Source organism: Solanum verrucosum, unplaced genomic scaffold, assembly GCF_900185275.1.
Source record: "Solanum verrucosum unplaced genomic scaffold, falcon-dt-bn FXZP01000218.1, whole genome shotgun sequence".
Lineage (NCBI taxonomy): Eukaryota > Viridiplantae > Streptophyta > Magnoliopsida > Solanales > Solanaceae > Solanum > Solanum verrucosum.
In genome coordinates this window covers 1,612,672-1,633,325 of record NW_026020464.1, presented here as the reverse complement: position 1 = coordinate 1,633,325, position 20,654 = coordinate 1,612,672, and the positions used below count along the sequence as shown (strand labels likewise).

The following is a 20,654-nucleotide window of genomic DNA, read 5'->3' as shown; positions in this document are numbered from 1 at the left end:
CAAGCCCTTCAGGTCACATCACAACAACTTTACCACACATAATCAATTGGCATTTGAAAACAAAAAAGACTAAACGAACTACACAGATCACAAGCAATAGAACCGATCTGATTAACCACAATCTATTTGGACCTCATTTCCACCAAAATCTTGACAGTTGACATATTGGCATGTTCTTTTTCTTCAACTTATATGATAGAAAGAAGCGCGATTTTGGTTCGGGGAGGGGAGAGAGATTGTTCATGGATTATATCATATCTGTAAATTAGTGTGCATGACAAGTAGACTCAAAATGTATAATTTAAAGATCATACATTACAGTAAAGTTCAAAAGATTGAAAAGTCTATTCAAGAGATGATATCAGTTGGTTGATCAAAAGGCTTGTTAGAGTTTCCTTGTTCCAGTTTAATCTGACCTCCATCTATCAGTGTAGAACCTGAATTGCCACCCTGAATTAAAACAACATTCAATGAGGAAATGAAAAACTGTAAGATCTATGCAATTCTTTGGTTTGACGGTTTATAAATGCGAATATAATGCTCTAAGAACCTTCAAACTTGTTGACTCTGCGAATGTCGATTCTACTTCTCTAAGGTGCTCCTCTGTTTTCATATCGTCCTGAAAATTTGAACGGAAACAAACTATTGTTACAGTTTCATATGGCAATCAGTAGAAAATGATCGATAAGGGTTAAGCAAGAACGAGAGGAGAGATCTTATTTACGATGTATAGTTTTCATGGAATAACAAGGATTTGCCAGATGTGATGCAATAGAAGCATACAGCGATACTACATTCTGATGAGAGGAGAAGGGTGGAAGTCGCGTATAGTTTTATTTATATTTAGTAAAACCTGAAACTTCTCGGAGTTGAGAAAATGTTCTCACTCAATGAACAAGTTAAGATGCAATGTGATCAAAGAGGGCTACAGGATATCAACTAAAAAGAATGAGAACGTGTCATGAGGTGTAAGGATCATAATTTGGAGGGGTTAAGAAAGGCCTACGAGGGAAGAAAATGTAAACGAAAGAAAAGGAATTTCGGAAGTAGAACTTCTTCAAGAGCTGGTCCACATATGAAAACTAAAAACATCAGCCTAAAGAAGATCTTGGACTGCTTTTGAGTAGGGTATTATTGCTTGTAAAGCTTTAGCCTCCAAGTGCATAACTAATTTCTACCAATTAATGGCGATTAGAATCGTTATTAATCTACCACAAACCTTTCTTCACCGACAACTACTACTATGCCTCAGTCCCAAACAAGTTGGAGTCAGCTATATGATTCCCCACTGACCATGTTCCCCAGTTAAATTCATACAAGGCCAAAGCATAAGAAAGCACTACATGTAATCCTCAACCACCGAATTGAATCATTGACATACATCACAAAAACAGATGATTGCATCAAAACATTGTTTCAGATACAAAGTAAAGGCCGATACATACCATGCCTTTTCCTTCAGGTTCAACATGTTCCCTCCTGACTCTGCTAGGAATGGGCTTACTGTATGAAAATCACCCTTATCATAATAAGCAAGATAACAGGGTACAGGTTGAAGAACAAATATATCTCTGTCAATGTGAATAAAATAGAAAAAGTGCAGTACCGTTCTTCGCCATTCGTGTCTGAATCAGCATCCCATCTCGAATCTGCATCCTCTAGATCTTCATCAGCCTGAAAGTTGCAAAAATACATTAACATCTTCCAACATAAAAATCCAACAATTTTTTTTCAATATCAGATAAATCTCCTGTTGCTTACTAGGAACCTAGTACCCTCCTCCCAACTTAATTACAAGGCTTTGTCCACAGTAGGATTTGAACCCGTAATGTGTGCTTAGCCCACACATCAGGCGTTGTGTCCTTACTGTCAAACCAAAGCCCTGGGGGCAAAATCCAACAATATTCTTATCAACAGCAGAAATATGAGAGCTTATCTATACAGGGAAGAGATATGTTTGCATCTCTCGAAGTGGAACATAATTGCTAAATGTAGAAAGTGGCAAATATGGAAACAAATAGCAGCACGGATCCAACAATTTTGTCTCGAATTACAACCCACTCTTTTTTTTTATGACAACAACACACTCTTGGCAACTGAAACTTAAACACTTAGTAGAAAATGGTAATGTTTCTAAGAGCAATGTTAGGTAAATGAAAGCAAACCTCGGGCAATTCAGTATCCGGTGGTCGCTCCTGGAACTGTACACTTGGGGCATGCTGAAGCTTTGAAAGATTCTCAAGCAGCTTTGATCTTATATCTTCTAAAATCTGACGAGAATTTTTGTTCTCCATGTTACTTGGAGCAACATGCAAGGTATAATCTGGACCAAAGTATTCATAATATTCATGTTGCGGCATCTTATCTTCAAGCTCTATTCCTAATGCAACTCCTGTCTGCTCAAACACAGAAGAACAATTCGTAAGTATAAGAAAATCACAAAGGACAGTCAACTGTTCAGATTTTTTTAGAAGAAAAGGTCCAATAGGGTAATTGGGGAATACAACATTCTCCTCCAAAGCATGGTTAGGCTATCCCTTTTTCAGTACCTTAAGTCCTCCCCTTCTTAGACAGGAGGTGTGAGAGGTTGGCTATGGTGGGTATGAGGAGAAGTAAACATCTACCATTTCCATAGTAGCCTCCTTTTCAACTTTATACAGTAAAAACTAAAATTAACAATTTGTGCCCCACATGCTACCCACTTCTACTACCAACGAGCATGCAATTTCAACTCAACAACAACAACAAACCCAGTAATTGTCCCACAAGTGAGGTCTAGGGAAAGGTGAGATGTACGCAGACCTTCTAATAGACATTTAATTTAAAATGGAAGGAGAATAACATTCATTTTCAGAACTTTGCATTCTTTGGATACTGAAACACTTGACTGTGTCAAGTGGTAAAAAAACACTGTATCCATTTATACTTATGCTACAATAAATTAAACTGCAAGAAGCAAACATGTCGGACTCAAGTTCATAGACATACATTTACTGAACCCATATATTCTGGCATGTTTGCAGTATAATGAGAAAATCATAACAATGTGAGCCTTTGGTTTGGTTTTGTTAAAAACAAAACCGACCAAACCAAACCATGAACATCCCTATTCATGGGTAATATGTTGTTAAACTACTATAGCAAAAAAACATTCTCTTTTTCTCTTCTTGGTAGGTTACTTCATTCAAAACATATTCACAATCAAAATGTACCGAAAAGAAGAGAAGTCAAGTCTAATTCAATCATCACTCATTAGATGTATGCACAAATTGATAGTGTAAACGACTTGCTTACTTCATAACACCAGCAACGAGCAACATTACGTATTGTGTAGCCACCTCCACCAAGCAACAACAGTGGCACATTGAAAGACCTCATGTACTTGACACATTCTGCATGACCTTTAATAGAGAGATTAAAGCAGCCTAGCCTATCGCCAGACAAGGAATCTGCACCACATTGTAAGACCACAGCACCAGGCTTAAAAACTTCCATCACTTTGCCCATAATTGGCTTAAAGAGGGACTGATAGCTCTCATCATCAATTCCATCATCTAGTGGAACATTTAGAGAGTAGTATTTTCCACTTCCATAACCAATATCACGTACATCCCCTGTACCAGGAAAGTAATCTCCAAATTTATGAAAGGAAACTGTCATGACCCTATCCGTGGTATAGAAGGCTTCTTCCACGCCATCACCATGATGGATATCAATATCCACATACAACACTCTCTGCAACAGTGATATAAACAAGGCAAATTAGCAATGAAGAACTTATACAGCTTATGAATGTAAATGTGATTGTTATGTGTTGGATGCAAGCATTTGATTGACATTTAGTTAATGATTGTAAAGCTAACACCAACTTTACCAGTTTCAAAAACATAAATAATTGTAAAGCTAACATCATGTTGATAATTCTAAAGCTACTAAGAACATGTCATAGTGGGTTAAACTGAAATGGAAGGAAGAGTGGAAGTGAGGGATGAGAGGTTAATGCCATTTCCCTCGTTTTGCTAGGACACAAAGGGATAGGATTGCACACTATCAACATTAACACAAATTTATCCCATCCTTGACAGTTGTACATAAATTTGTTTTCTGCCCCTTCCCATCATACCAAAAACTTTCGGGTAAGCACCTGGCATGGAACCAGTAAGTCTGTCTACCCATGTGAAACTTCACTGGAAATGAACTTCGAGATGCGCAAGAAACTGAAGCCATCATCAGTTGCACATCTTTTATTTTGTTGTCCAAGAAGATATGTGAATGTGTACTTTATAAGCCAAAGCAATCAGCAAGGGGTCTAGACTAGAGTTTTCATATTTTATGTATCTCTAGCTCATGGTAACTACCATCCAGAAATATTTTGATAGCTAGGCAAAGAAAAAAAGCTTTCAAGAAACTAGAACTTTGTTAATATAATTACTACTCCACTTTACAATAAAGAAGCACACTTCAATGAATATTTCAACAAAAGAGAGAAGCTTCGGTGATCAAATGAAAAAATATGATGCCTTTAGCAACCCACCCTCAGTAGTACCGTATCCATTAGCTACGTAGAATCAGGAAAAGCTAAGATGAGAGTAGAGCATTGCCTCATCATGCATTTATCGTCATTAATATTCCAACAATTATGAGGATAAGGTGTGAAAGCCGAAATTCTCTTCCGGGGTCAATTCTCAGTAAATTAGAAGATCATATTGAAACATAATTTATTTATTTTTTGAAACTGGTAAGATTGCATTCTTCAGCATTAGGGCATACTGGCCGCCGCCAAAAGTATTGAAATATAATTTTATCCCCGTACAAGCAATCATAAAATGGATACGACCAGAATAATTATACATAGGCTGCTTTCCAAGCAAGGAGATTCAAAGATGACTTCATGAATCCCTCCTATTTCATAAAATCCTAGTAGTTGCTCGGATTCGGGTGTGGGTGCCTGATACTGAGTCAGTTTAAGGTTTGAGGGTACGGGTACGGGTATAGGGATTCGGCTAAAAATAATTCAAACATCTAAAAATAGAGTTATATATCTAAATTATAAGATATTATGAGGAAAAGAAATTGATCTCCCCAGAAGGTGATATAAGGAAAAGGACTCGCATCGAAATTTTTATATACAAGGTACTCCAAAAAAAAAATCCAATTTCAACTTAGCTTTTGTTTTGATTACAGATTTCATTGTAGCTGTCCCAAATTTCTTCGTGGATTTTTGGTCAAAGTACCCAAAACCAGCTGACTAAATCCAGTACAGATCCCACACCCACACCCATGTCGTGTAAACACAAATGCGACACCGAATGCAAAGAGTCTGAGCAACTTACTCACTAACCTAATCCAATGAGGCTAGTTATTTTATTTAATGTGATTTCCTGATGAGTACATGATAAAATAGCCAGGCCATGGGATGGCTGATTATCACAATATCACAACATAGCTCGATGACAAGAAGTCAATGTGTGAAAAGTAAGTGAATAGTGAGAAAATGTGACCTGACCAATTTTGTCAATCAGTCAATCAACCTCCATTTGGAAAAGTGAGTAAGAGCAGCAATAATGAAATACCTCATGAACTTTGAGTAGCTCCAGAATAGCCAACACGATGTCGTTCACATAGCAGAAACCAGATGCTTCACATTTCTTGGCATGATGCAATCCACCAGCCCAATTTACAGCGATATCACAGTGTCCATGGTTCAACTTCACTGCCCCACCAACAGAACCTCCAGCATAGGTTTGGCAGAAGGAATAAAGACCATCAAAAACTGGACAGTCCTCCCCGACATTGAATCTCTTCAGCTGCCTCAGCTGATCTTGCTGTGTTTCTGGGGTTACGCTTCTCAAGAAAGCAATATAATCATCAGCATGAAACCTGCAGAGATCCTTATCTCTAGCAGGATTTGGCTTCAGAACATGCATATGTTGTAATAGACCATAGTGGGCAAGAAGAGCATGTGTCATCCGCATTCGATGTGGCTTCATTGGGTGGCCTTGTCCATAATAGTAATTTCCAACTTCAGGATCATAGAAATAACTTACTTTTCTCTTCTTTCCATCTGCACCAGATGCTAAGGAGTTTCCTCCAACATCCATGTCCCAAGCTATAAACCAGTAAGGCTAAACCTATAACAGATGGAAAGCAAAGGCAGGAGGAAAATTCAGCAATACAAAGTAAATCTCAACACATATTGACTACCAGCAAAGGAGGTTGCAGTAAATACCTATATTTAGATCTTTTCTCTTAGAATAAAGAATATAAATTATCAAAAAAAAACCAAAGAATAAGGCATAATTTGATATGGACACCCAAACAGAAACAGAAGACACCACCAAACACTAATACTAATTTCAATCACAGAAGACACCACCATACACTAATACTAAGAAGGGAGTAGAGTCATTATGACTTGCCAAATTAGGTTTAGTTTGGAAGAATTAGCCCCAAAAACAACAACAATAAGAAAACCACTTCGCCTCGACCCCAAACTAGTCAGGGAGTTAGTAAAAAAAATAAGCTTCAAAATGGAGAAAATTTAAGTAACAGTCTAAGAGTCGATATAAGACAGCAAAAACAACAACTGGGAAGAACTATGATAATATCTAATCAGCTTAGCAACCATGATGATTTCTTCATGTCAACGCACAGAACATGTTATCTTCTCTTCACCACCCAAAAGTGCTTCATCCTGCCTAAAGAAACTAAAGCTTGAATTCAATCACTATAACACTAAGTATATCAACCACAATGAAAGAAAATAAAGAATTTTTCTTTTATACTAATAATAAAAACAATACTTCTTCATAGACAGAAAAAAACACACAACTAAACATATAAAATGCAGAAATAAGCCTCTCAACAGTACATGTGAGCAAATCAATCCAGAATCCAAAACCTTAGCAAAAACTAGAAGCTCCCAATACATATGCAAACATGACACCCCCCACCCCCACCCCACCTCACAATCCACCAAAATAAAAAGCAAAAAGACTGAATTTTGTAGCATTTTAGAGTACTTAAAGTTCAAAACTTTTGATAGAACCACACAATCAGCAAGATTCAACAAACCCCATCAGACAAATCCATAGTACTTTAACTACATCAAATTTCCAACCAAAATTTGAACAAAATGCCCATATTCCCACTTACTTTTACTTAAATCTCTTCAACTAACAACCCAAATAAGCAAAATGCAAGAACCAACCAACCAATCATGGCCAAGACCAATTTTTTTTGCTCAAACACCCAAATAGCCAAAAGGGTACTCAGTCAAACCAAATTACACAACTATCTGTACAAGAAAAACAGTAAAGACAACAACTTTACCATTCTTTTCCCCCCTTTTTTCTTACTCAGTTGTTAATTCAAATATTTAGAGACCAGCAAATAAAGGGGTTGTTGGGGGGGGGAGGGGTAGGGTAGGGGTAGACAAGAAGAGCTAACCTGAAAGTGAAAACCAGAAGGAGCGGCCACTACGGTAGAGATCGCTAAAGGTTGAGTAGAGAAGAAAGAACCAGATGTAAAATATATTTATGTCTTCAAACAAATGGAAAAGAGGAATATATATATATATATATATATATTCTAATTTTATTTTATTTTCCCGAATATCAATTAATTAATATTGTCTCAATTCTAATACAATTGAATTTAGTTATATGAATTTTCACAAATTATTCGTGTTTTTTCTTTGTGTCAAGTTATTCTAATATTTACTTTTCTCTGAGATACTTTTAGAACTTGTTGTAAATAAATTTCATAAAAATTAATTTCAATATTTTTTTTATTACTATTAATCAATTAACAATATCTCAAATTTTAATAAAATTAGAGTTAGTTGTATAAATCTTCACAAGTTGTTTCTATATTTTTTTGTGCCAAGTCATTCTAATATGTACTCTCTTTTTTTGAGAACATATTTTGTAGAGTTTGTTATAATTAAATTTCTATAGCTATCATGTTTATTTTAAATGAACAAAAATTATTTAGCTCATTTGAGGAAACAAAAACAAGATTCATTAACTCAAATTAATATTAATATATAAAAATATGCTTGTAACTAGTTTTCAAACCAAAGTACTTGATGGAACTTGAGTTATTGTGTTATATACTCATCTAAATTTTCATTAATTTCAATAGATTACACAAATATCTTTTGAAACTATATTTCTTATGCATTTGACAAAGTTTTATTTTTCTAAAGGTTATATGTTAAGATTTTAACATATATTTCATCGTTATATTTTGTGACCCTGCTTATAGCTTAGTTTTTTTTTAAAATTACATGGAGAGAATGAAAGACAAAGGAGAAAAAGGAAGAAAGGATTATTATACATTTGTTGTTCTAATCTAAAGTAAAATTAATAGTTTTATAACAAATCCTATTGTTCACTCTATGTGTATAACAATTGTGGTTGCACTTCTACATGCTCATCATAATTGAATTATTTTAGTATTTGATTGTTTTTTTCTTAATTAAATACAATCCATTGAAGTTACATTTCTCTTCCTTCATGATTGAATTGAAAAAGCGAAGAAAATAACCTTTGATTCCTATATTATATGTTATGCAAAGTCATCCCTTATGATAACACTTGCCAACTATAACATAGTTGAAGGAAAAATCAAAGTCTAAAGACATTCAGAAAATTGCGAAAAAAACGAAAAACATAAGAATGATTTTGAATTTTTAGTTTCTCCTAACAAAAAAAATGAAAATAATTCTGTTGCTCATCATGCATAAGTTTAGAATTCATATAAGTTAGTTTTGCTTTCGAAAAAATAGTTTCATATGTCTCGAAAAATTACAATAAGTGAAGATATATAGTGTAACGTTTTGTTAAAGCATGAATTTTAGTTTTATTGACTTGTGAATACTTGAATAACCAAAACAACTTTTGTTTATGAAGCACAAAATCTATAGCCAATTAAGTAGGTTCACTATATTGAAATAACCCGAACCAATAACTCATAAACAAAAACTAAGTCATGTTCACAACTTATACTCGATGAGATCAAAAAGTTACTTCGTTACATATTAGTTAAGCGAGGTAAAAAATTCAAAACTATCCTATAGATTAGGGATGTACAAAATCGAATCGAAAACCCAACATATCCATCAATCTTTTATGGACTCAAAAGAGAAGAGGCCCAATTATTTGGCCCAAAATCCAACATATTAACTCAAAAATACTCAACAGAAACTTCGTCTTCTTCAACAAGAACAAATTCAAAATTTGAAAATCTCAGAGAAAACAATGGCGTCGAAATCGAGCATGAAAGGTTTCTACAAGCAGCAGAAGAAGAGTGGTGGCATCACAAAACCATTGAAATCAAAATCCACTAAACCAAAAAATGCTGCAGCTATTGGTTCTAATGTTACTCAGCCTTCAGCCCTCATCTCCCATGGCTCTCTTGATTTGAAAGGTCAGATTTTTTCAATCTAAAACACCAATTTCCTTCACCCCTTTTCGATTTTAACTCTATTGCGTATTGGGTACTTCTTAATTTTGGTATTAGGGTTTGTTTAATCTTCTTTATCTGTTTTTGTTTGAGGGGAATTAGGAGTTTTATTTTTTGTTCACATGCTTGGTGCTTTGAGTTTTGCTGACCCTTTTTGGCCCTTTATTGGAATCTTGCTTTGGTTTATTACAAATTAGGGGTTCCTGCAACTAGATACTCTATAGTCCTTATTGCAAACTAAACCACAAAATTAATGATTACTATGAGGTTAAAACGTCGAAGACAGCAACAACAACTTCGTCTCAGTCTCAAACAATTTGATATGTGTGTACTTGTTGTGTTGCTTTGTGAGAAAAGGGACACCTTTACAGGTTTGTTTTTGAGGTATGGTTGAGGAGGGACTTTCGACTAGCTTAGCAAATTGTTGACTTTGATATAGTTTTGGAAGAAAAAATGGAAACGAATAAAACATTGTTTGAATTATGTAAATTTTTAGGGAGGTTGATCCTTGTATTTTGAGGTTTTACTATATTATATTTCCATTCGTTAGAGTTGGCGAGTCTCTTTAAGCTAAAGTTCAAGCGAGATGGTGGATAGTCTATAACCTACTCTCATGTTGGTTGGGGGTGCAGCTGTTCTTGTATCAGTATTGACTGACTAGGGACTAGGAGTACTCAATAATTTTTGGTAAAATAGTTACTCAGTAAGTAAGGTGGTATAGTCGAGGTGTGCTAAAGCTCAACTCAACACCACTTTTATTAAAAAAAGAAAGACGCTTTTTGTATAGTAGTCACTTGGTAAAAAAGGTAGTCTAAAGGAGATATACTCCAAGGTAACAAGATAGCTTTTCCCAAGATCTGATAGTTACGAGGTAGACTAGTTTCTCTTCTGTGTCTTCCACTTACGGCCAATTATCTCATTTCATATATTCTTCTTCCGTTTTGTTTGAATATTTTCTTTAAGATACTTTATTCCTGTAAAATATTAGAAGCCATATTTGTGATGAATAATTGAAAAATGCTTGAAGAGTGTGCATAAACAGATTTTTTTCAGAAGAAAAACTCGTCTGTTTTTGTCGATTCAATGATGTTGAACTCGCTAAAAAACTGGTGTCTCTCTTGTTGAATGCTTGCCTTAGTCCTTATGCCTATGCCTTGCCATACTAACATTAGAAGTTCATACTTTTAATTAATTAGCGACATTGTATATGAAATTTTGATTCAAGAGAACCAATTTGTCAAGATTTTTTGGGCATAATAATATCATATGGAACATTGGCTATATTCTTTTTAGGGGTGGTAGGGGATTTAAGAGGTCAAAGTTGTTATTTTCTCGTTTTAACCATGAATTAGTACTAGATGTATCAAAACAGTGGCTGCTGAAATTTGCTTGTCACTTTGTTTCTATGGTTTAGCAATTAGGAAGTTGCCACTACTTCAAGTAGAAAATAATGTGCCAGAAGAGTTGCCGAATTATATAATCAACCTGTAAGTATGGAAACATCTGTCCACCAGGCACGAAATATAATCTCTCTGTTTTTGGTATTGTGCTTACAAAAGATAGTGGGGTTTTTTCAATTCTGAAAGTTCTGGTTCTCTCTCTTTTTTCCCTAATATTTCGTGATCTGAAAGAGGTAGCTTTTGTGTGCCTTGCTATTGCCAAAACTGCAGATAATTATGATCAGAATGAGGAAGTGTTGAGGCAATTCGATATGAATATGGTTTATGGGCCATGCCTTGGAATGAACAGACTGGACAGATGGGAGCGTGCCAAGAAACTTGGAATGAACCCTCCAACAGACGTGGAGCGCCTTTTAAGGTCTAACAAAGTTCGCAATGAGTGCCTGTGGGATGGTCGCGTTTAGCCCCCTTCTGCATTATTCCCATCTTTTGGTTTACATCTAGTTCCATGGCCTCTTCGTTTTCGTTTTCTTCTTTTGGGGGTTTGGGGGAAGGTATCATATGTACAACAAGATGTACAGCAGCTGGCTGTACTATGTATCTTTAGAGATATGCTCTACTTGACTGTAATTTTAATGTTATTTGCCCTGAAGTTTTCTGTTTCTTGTGTGATTAATTTACTGCTGGATGCAAATCTTTCATATTTTTCATAATTATGCAAAATGTTAAGGATGTTTTTTTAACATTCAAATCTTAACAATTAAGGGGTCGTTTGGTAGAATGTATAAGAATAATGCTGAATATGATGTATTAGTAATGCATGCATTAGTAATGCAAACATTAGTAATGCTTGCATTATTTCTTATACATTGTTTGGTTTGATGTATTGAAAATAGCAAGCCTTGTATAAAGACTATTAAAAAAAATATTTGTTTACAAAAATACCCCCACATTCTTTTACAAAAATAAAAAAATAAAATAAAATAAAATAAAAATAATAATAATTAGAGGGTAGTTTTGTCAATAGTTAATATAATGCATGCATTAAAACCATTGCATTGCTAATACCTAGAAATCCATAGTATTAGCAATACACACCTTAATACACAATAGAGTGTATAACTAATGCAAGCATTAGTTATACATAGGTTGGAAAAGAGTACCAAACAAGGTATTAGTAATACACAATGCTAATGCATGCGTTATTTTTCCTAATACACTCTACCAAACGACCCCTAAGTGTGCTTTTTTTTTAGTATTACTTTAGGTCTGAATGATTAATATTTATAACAAACAATTAGTATCGTCAAGATGTTTATCCAAAAATTTCTACAATGATGATAGTTCATTGATTTCATCCCTTCATTGTTATCTCCATCACCCATCATTATCAATTATCATCGCACAATCTCCATTGCTGCCACTAACTACAATCAAGCATCACCGACATTAACCATCATTTACAATCATAATTGCCTTTATCATAATAACTACAAATTACTATACACAATCACCACTATTGGTCATCACTATAAAACGTCAATCAATGCCCACTTACTTCCACTATTAACCGTCACTACTGTCCAACACAACTATCAATCATTACCATCAATCACTACTATAATCACCATTAGCTATAAACTACTACACACAACACCACTACTAGCCATGACACCATCCTCAATACCCAAAACCATCGACACCAGCTATTATCTCCACCGATCATTATATATCTTTTTATAATTTAATGTGTTATAAAATTTTATAGATGTATATTCAAATTCAAGATTTATATAAAAATAAAATATACTTAAAATATATGTCGCGTAATATTAAGACACATGAAATGAAATGAGACGGCTATGTGGTGGGGGTGGGGTGGGATATTCATAATATAGTTGGGTCCTAAGTTGATGCCGCGTAATTCTAAGCAATGGTGCTCTCCCACTTCTCCCTCTTTTGATATTCCGAAAGCTCTGCATTTTTACAACATCCTCTTCTTCTCTCTCCCCTTCTTCATCATCAACATCATCAACCTTTACCTCACATATCAAAAACATCCATTTTCATCTTCCATTTTTAATCTTTTGGAACCCCTTTTTCCAAAAATACACCAATCTTCAATGCCTCAATTTCAAGAACAAAAAAAAAAGGTATTTTTTGGCTAAAGAACTAATTTTTATCATTTACCCGTATGGAAAAAGAAGAAAAAATCCTCATTTTTGAATTGGGAATGTTCATATTGCAATTTATGTTTGTGGGGTTTGGAAAAGATTGTGTCTTTATCAATTGTTTGCTGACTTTTTGTGTTAATGTTTCTGGAAACTTTGATTTTTTCTTCTGAATGGTGAACTTGTCCCTTCTTATGTGATAATTGATTAGTTTTTGTGGGTAATTGTATTTTAGGTGTCTTGTTTTTCTTTTGATTTTCTTGAGCTGAGGGTCTCTCGAAAACAGCCTCTCTACCTCGAAGAGGTAGTGGTAAGGTCTGCGTACACTTTATCCTTCCCAGACCCCACCTTTTGGCATTTTACTGGGTTTATTGTTGTTGTATAGCTGCTGTGGACTCACATTGTGCTGTGAAAGTATGAAAAATATTTTGTGGGTAATTGCATTTTAGGTATGTATGTAGTTGCTGGTAAAAAAAGAGGATTTACATTAACAACAACGACAACATCCCGGTGTAACCCCACCAGGTGGGGTCTGGGGAGGGGAGGGAGGGTAGGGTGTCCGTAGACCTTACCTCTACCTCGCGGAGGTAGAGAGTTTGTTTATGAAAGATACTCGGCTCAAGTAAAAAGAAAAAAAAGAACGTACATCTTGTGTGAATATGAAAAGTATTTGTAATGAATCTAGACTTTAGTTGACCAAATTATTTAGTGAATAACCTTTTTGTTTCTGGTTGTTCAGTTGGTTCTCATGTGGTGTTTGAAGAGTGTTGGAAGCATAGAGGCTAACTCCACAAATACCCTTTTGGATTGAGTTTGTACATAGACTAATTTATTTTGGGGTCACGAGCGAGCTCGTTGCTGTAGTTTCGAGAAGCTCTTGTACATTTGGTTATGAATTTGAGAAGTAAAGGTGAAAGTACAAGGAGAGGATATTGTACAGCTAAGTATAGACCATGACTAGTGAGTCTTGTGGAATTTCTGGCCAAAACGTTGGCAATAATGTTCCGCTTACTGAAAATCATGATGATAGGTATAGACATGTATCCATGCAGACAGGCGAAGAGTTTTCAGAAGAGTTTCTTATGAAAAGTTTGACACCAAGAAAAGCAAACATAACAAGAGATACAGACCAAAATCAGCCAGTTATAGGTATTTCAAATCCCGCTCAAAATTGCCACGTTGTCTCTAAGGAGCTTCATGACCTCCTTGGGATAAAAAGAAGTGATTCAGACTGTGGTGCCGAGTTTTCGGATTATTCTCCTAGGATAGCATATGCACCGGAAGGTGACAAGAAGACTTATTTTGACACAGCAAGCAGATGTAACAGGGACTGTAGTGTCAGTGGACAACAACCATCAAGATTCTTCGATGAGAGGAATAGAGATATAGTAGCTCCTTGCACAACTGGTCGAGACATTTATGCATCAGAGTCCCCTCATTCACATCAAGTCCGCAACCCTGAGGCAGGAGTTTCTGAGAGTTGTGGGGGTGGAAAGATGAGATTACTCTGCAGCTATGGGGGTAGAATCTTACCAAGGCCGAATGATGGGAAGCTTAGATATGTAGGTGGGGAGACGAGAATTATATCAATTAGGAAGAACCTAGCTTTCAACGAGCTTGTAAAAAAGACAATAGCAATTTGTAATCAACCTCATACAATTAAGTATCAGCTTCCTGAAGAAGATCTTGATGCACTTGTATCCGTTTCATCCGATGAGGATCTTCAGCACATGATTGAGGAATATCATGACTTGGGAAAAAGTTCTCAAAGGCTACGGTTGTTTCTTGTGCCTTGTGCTGATTCTGAGGTCTCTTGTTCCTTTGAAGGAATGACATTACAGCAAAGTGAAGCTGACTATCAGTATGTTGTTGCAGTAAACGGAATGCTTGAGCCAGGTCATCGTAGAAGCTCTAGCAGGGAGACCTTTGCAAACCAAGCAAGTCAATTTGGAAACACTTTGGACTTTAGTCCTATGTGCCAAAGAGATTCCCCAACTTATCTCCCATTTGAGAACCATCATGGAGGTAATTCAATGAATGTGAAGTTTCTGCTCCGAAATCCCAGTTCTTCTTATGTTAACATATCTCAGGTCCCCTCTACTTCATATGTTCAACCATCTCCTTTATCTCCAGCGACATTTCAGATCACTGATCCTAACCGTTCCCATGTCCTTTTAAATGATAACGTTGCAAGCATTGACTTTCCTGATGCCGGTAGTCCATATGTAGTAGAGGAACCACTATATGAAAATTCCTATCATGTTGATACGACAGGCTACTATTATAATTGTCCACTCGAGACCACTCCAAGGACAAATTACCCTAGTAAACAGTCTGTGTCTTCTGCACCGTTTGGTCAAACAGAGTTGGATTCTAGGAGGCTAATGTCAAACAAAAGGGAAATGCATATAGAAAAGCTAAACTATTCTCAAGATATAAGAATGTCTCCTGGATCTGATATTCAAGCTACATCTGGCTACAGCATGCAACAAGATGCCATTGATCAAGCACAGTTGGTAGAGAGGCCCAATTTATCCAGAGAAGATTCAACAAGCTCACCCCCTTCAGATTTTCTACGAGAAAAATCTCCATCACTTGCAATGTCTTGTTCATCGCAAGAATGGTCAACGAAAGAGCATGAGGTGAGAGATAAAAATCATCTAATTTCCAAGAAGGAGAATCAGCCAAATATAGAAGCCAGAGAACGCAACCAAGAGTATGCTGAATGGAGTCAAAGTACAACAAATTGGATAAAGAAGACATGTCCTCCTTTCAACAAGTGCAGTAGAAGCTCTGAGGTTAATGCAAGCAATATACCAACTGTTAATGGCCTGGAACATGAGTTGAAATTGCCAAAAATTATATGCTACTCGGAGCCGGAACTTAGTGTCTACACATCATCATCAGATCCCAAAATCCAAGTGGAAAGACACACTTCTTCACCACCTATCCCTCAAAAGAATTCAACAGTCACTTCCAAACAGCACCACATAGATGACGATATAATTCACATAACAGCACCTTATACTCAAGACCTCCAAAACATACAATCTGTGCCATTTCCATCTGAGGAGTCTATTTTTTATTTGGATTGGAGAAATCCCCTGACTGGTGATATATCAATTCCAAATTCAGCTGCAGATGTGGCTTACACTCATGAGGTCTCTTTCCATCAGAAACTTGTGGATGGTCCTCATAAGTCTGCAGAAAAAGAAACTGCTGATAGAGTTGCTTATGAAAAGACAGCATCTGGAAATGTTTCGTTTCTCCATTTGCAGCAGTCAGATGATTCATATGACAGAAAATTACGAGAAATTGCTGTTATTGTGGAAGATGTAACCGATAGTGTGCCTCCTGATATACCCTTATCTTCAACAATAGTTCCACATGTGGAAGATGAACCTAGTGATGGGCTTCCATCTGCTGAAGAAGAAACCAACATCGAGAATGTTCTTGAAGAATCTGATCATGAGGTAATAATTCTTGAGTCATTGGCATCAGTTCTCATGTTTTATGAAACTTGATCAGTTTATGAATCTGTAGGATGACAGAAATGGTTCTAATGGAAAGGAAGAATCTGTCTCTGATTCTGCGATCATTGAAAAGGAGGCTGGGATCTATGGCTTACAGGTCCAGAGCTAATTCCATTAGAAGATGAAATCTAATATTTGTTTTTGATATGTAGTGAATGCTACTTTTTTATCCCTTATTGCTGAATAAAAATGCTTCCTGAGGTACAAAGCCTGATATCTTGTGTTCTTTATGCATTTGATCTTTCAAGCTCAGTACTTTACCTACTGTATCATAGTGAATGAAGGAGTAGACTGTGGCAGAGCCAGAAATTTATGTAAGGGGACTAAAAAGAAGTACTATAATATCACATTTAGAATTTGAACCTATAATCTAAAGCATTTTTCGAACTCCTTTGCCACTACACTAGAATCTTCCCTTATGTCAAAGGGACTCAAACGTTTGTATATGACCAAAAAAGAAGTCGTTTTTACTTATTTACATAGTAGAATTTTCAGACGAAAGAGATTCAGTTGAAACCCTTTGCTCTACAGCTCGACCCCTGGGAGTAGACTACACCAGATACCACATATGAATATCACATGAGGAAGTCTGCAGAATAACATTCATATTTCTCACTTTCCATTCATATTTTATAAACAGGAAGGCATGAATAAGGCAATAAAATACTGATGAGACAGTTCTTTTCAAGAATGCTGAAAGTGTCTTCCCTTTTATACACTGTTAAATATGCACTTAATTTTTCAGAAACTTCTGTTTCATTTTAATGTTTAAGCTTTTTGTGGTCATAAGCTGCCATAGGTAGTTGTGTGTATAACTCAATTAATGGGACAGTTGAAATGTTTATTTGCCTTTTTTTCCTTATTAATATTTTACATCACTGACAGATAGGTTTTTCTCAATTTGAACTAAATCAGTGCGTTACTACTCGCAGATCATAAAAAACAGTGATCTTGAAGAGCTACAAGAATTGGGATCTGGAACATATGGAACAGTTTATTATGGGAAGTGGAGGGGAACAGATGTTGCTATCAAGAGAATAAAACAAAGTTGTTTTGCTGGGAGTTCATCTGAGCAAGAACGTCTGGTAGGCGTGACTCAGATTCATAGAATCAAGTTACATTTAGATATGGATGGAAATATAACATTCCTAAAGCATGCTAAGAGAAGTTACTCATAAAGAAATCAACCATACTGACTAATTCTTTGTCGAGTTAATAATTCTAAAGTGAAGAAAAAATGTTTCTCGTAATCCTCTATTGGTAAGTGTCTAATTACTTTTGCAGATCAAAGAATTCTGGAGAGAGGCTAAGATTCTCTCTAAACTACACCATCCAAATATAGTGGCACTCTATGGGGTGGTTCCAAATGGACCTGGTGGAACAGTGGCTACAGTTACTGAATATATGGTCAATGGGTCTCTAAGGAATGTCCTGGCTAGGAAGGACCGGTAACTTTGCTACTTCTCATTTTCACTTATTTGTAGTTCCAATATTTTTCGCCCATGACACTAGTCACATTCAAAAAATTTGATTGAAGAAACTAGTTGCCTTTTTCCGGAATATGACCTATGGAATTACTCAGTTCTTGCAGAGCGCTTGATCGGCGAAAAAAACTTATGCTTGCATTAGATGCTGCTTTTGGCATGGAGTACCTGCATTTGAAAAATATTGTTCATTTCGATTTGAAATGTGAAAACTTGCTGGTCAACTTGGGAGATCCACATCGTCCTGTGTGCAAGGTAAAGGTTCAAATGTGTGTCTGCTTCGATTATAAAATACCAAGCTTCTCTCAAGTGTTACTTTATCTGGTATATAGCCAGTAGCCAGCAAATTTTAAGTTCTGGAAGATGTGAAGTGGTTCATGTCTGTTGCAACGTATTAGTTTCAAGATTGACACATAATTTTTCAGGTTGGTGATTTTGGGTTATCACGGATTAAGAGAAATACCCTTGTTTCGGGTGGTGTTAGAGGAACACTTCCATGGATGGCCCCGGAGCTATTGAATGGAAACAGCAGTCGGGTTTCAGAAAAGGTAAGATCTCTATTTTAATATGCTTAACTTCAAACTGGACCACGAAGAATGTTTATATCCCAGTTATGAAGTAATGTCATTAATCCGTTTGATAGGTTGATGTGTTTTCGTTTGGCATCACAATGTGGGAGATCTTGACAGGAGAGGAGCCTTATGCAAACCTGCACTGTGGTGCTATTATTGGTAAGCTTCTAGATGGTACTCTAGCTAATTTAGTGCCTACTTATGGTATTCTAAGAATAGGCTTGCAACTGCCTTTCGATGATAAAACACGTCTTTACACTGTCAATAGTCCAAAGTTGCATTCTTATACCGTAAAACATTTCAATATCTCAATTATCACAAGAATTTAGACGCATTGACCTTGCTCGCCATTATTTTTGGGACGGAGGGAGTATGTTCATTTGTTCTTTCCTCTGCTTTTCCGTTGTAAGTTAAAATTCCACACACATGAAGATGAACAAATAGTACATTTGAGAGTTTTTGTGCAAGCTTGAAGATTTGAACTCATTTTATGAATTGTGGATGAAGGTGGAATTGTAAATAACACACTCAGACCTCCCGTCCCTCAACGTTGTGATCCTGAATGGGGAAAACTGATGGAAGAGTGCTGGTCGCCTGATTCAGAAGCAAGACCGTCATTTACAGAGATAACAAACAGACTTCGCGCTATGTCACAAGCGCTCCAGCCAAAGACTCGAGTAAGGACATGAAATTGTACAGTCAATGCTTGTGTAAAGAAAAGTTTTATAGGAAAGAAAAAAAGTATAGTCATTGTCCTTTCTGTTAAAACTTCCAGCTTCCTGTGTGTGTAAATGATGAAATAGCACATCATTTTGAACATTGGATGCATAATTGATATACAAGATAACAACAACATACCTGGTGAAATCCCACAAGTTGGGTCGTGTACGCAGGCCTTACTACTACCTCGTGGAGGTAGAGAGTCTGTTTCCGAAAGAATTGATATACAAGATTACCTTTCCAAATTACTTCACTTGCCCCCCTTTGTTATTGGTTTTGTGTTTAACTTGACATGCAATTGTCCAAACTGCCTATCTAAGAGATATACAATGTTTATACATGGATAGGGTTATATACATTCTCATTATGATGAGAAGGACCATTCAGACCTATCTAAATAGATACGATGCTTACACATGAATTTCCTAGGTTCCATTTAGAATTAAAAAATATGTGTAATCGGATCTATTTTTAACACATCTCTATTGAGATCATATTCTCTTCTTCAAGTGAATCGAGAAATGGATTTGATCATTGTCCATCCTTTAATTAATAAATATATTTGCTCAATGAATACAATCCGCTCATAATAAAATAAAATTTCATGTATTCTTATCTTCCGCGAGTGAGTTGTCATTCAATGAGGGTTGAAGCATCTAATCGTCGGATTCGTTAAATGTTGTTAACAAAAATAATATTCCCTCTGTCTAACAATACTTGTCTACTATTGATTTTACACACTTTTTAAAAACTATAAATAAAAGAATAGTTTTATTATATCACCCTTTGAATAGAATAAACACAATATTTTAAAAAATATAATAGGAAAATGAATATAATTAATCCATTAGTCTTAATAATAAGTCTAGAAGACTTTTTGACTCAGCTATCGCTCTTGATTTACATACAACTACATTAATCTTTAATAAAATGTGTTTTAAATGCACAATTTTTTTAAATACTATGCTATATAAATTAATCGAATCAATAAATTTTCGACACCTAGTGGTCCAACTATGATTTAATAGAAAGAGCTTCCTAATCATCTATATTAATGGTTTTTCCCCAACTGATTTATTAAATCAGACCTGTTAATCTTGTCCATTTTAGCTAAAATTGGAACTGATTTGAAAATTCTATCGTTTTGCCCAATTGGGCACGCATCTCAAGACATTCTCTTGACCACTCTCACCAATGACGTGTGGAACTCAACCAACGGAGTCTGAATATGCAGATCTTACTATTGTCTCGTAGATACAAAATATATTTCATATTAATTGTCGCACTATTAAAAAATAAATATTCT

At 35.7% G+C, this 20,654-nt stretch overlaps 3 protein-coding genes across 4 annotated transcripts; 2 read left to right on the top strand and 1 right to left on the bottom strand.

Moving 5' to 3' along the window:
* Positions 1-236: 236 nt before the first annotated feature.
* Positions 237-7,560, bottom strand: LOC125808738 (histone deacetylase 19). 2 transcript variants are annotated; one of them, XM_049488398.1, is made up of 8 exons: positions 7,450-7,560; positions 5,574-6,131; positions 3,295-3,735; positions 2,166-2,396; positions 1,607-1,674; positions 1,446-1,503; positions 551-619; positions 237-450 (listed from the first exon to the last, which is right to left on the bottom strand). In XM_049488398.1, the coding sequence occupies exons 2-8, from the start codon at positions 6,099-6,101 to the stop codon at positions 349-351; spliced, it is 1,497 nt and encodes a 498-aa protein (XP_049344355.1). In that variant the 5' UTR covers positions 6,102-6,131; positions 7,450-7,560; the 3' UTR covers positions 237-348. The 2 variants fall into 2 exon arrangements, with proteins under 2 accessions (XP_049344355.1, XP_049344356.1); XM_049488399.1 differs by having other exon boundaries at positions 5,574-6,109; positions 7,450-7,528.
* A 1,652-nt stretch (positions 7,561-9,212) lies between these two features.
* Positions 9,213-11,530, top strand: LOC125808787 (uncharacterized). The gene is made up of 2 exons (XM_049488449.1): positions 9,213-9,432; positions 11,139-11,530. The coding sequence occupies exons 1-2, from the start codon at positions 9,264-9,266 to the stop codon at positions 11,330-11,332; spliced, it is 363 nt and encodes a 120-aa protein (XP_049344406.1). The 5' UTR covers positions 9,213-9,263; the 3' UTR covers positions 11,333-11,530.
* Positions 11,531-13,941: 2,411 nt separating this feature from the next.
* LOC125808790 (uncharacterized) lies at positions 13,942-19,473 on the top strand. Its single transcript, XM_049488453.1, has 8 exons — positions 13,942-16,512; positions 16,583-16,669; positions 17,505-17,657; positions 17,857-18,020; positions 18,155-18,311; positions 18,482-18,604; positions 18,700-18,787; positions 19,136-19,473. The coding sequence occupies exons 1-8, from the start codon at positions 13,993-13,995 to the stop codon at positions 19,315-19,317; spliced, it is 3,474 nt and encodes a 1,157-aa protein (XP_049344410.1). The 5' UTR covers positions 13,942-13,992; the 3' UTR covers positions 19,318-19,473.
* The last annotated feature ends 1,181 nt before the right edge of the window (positions 19,474-20,654 follow it).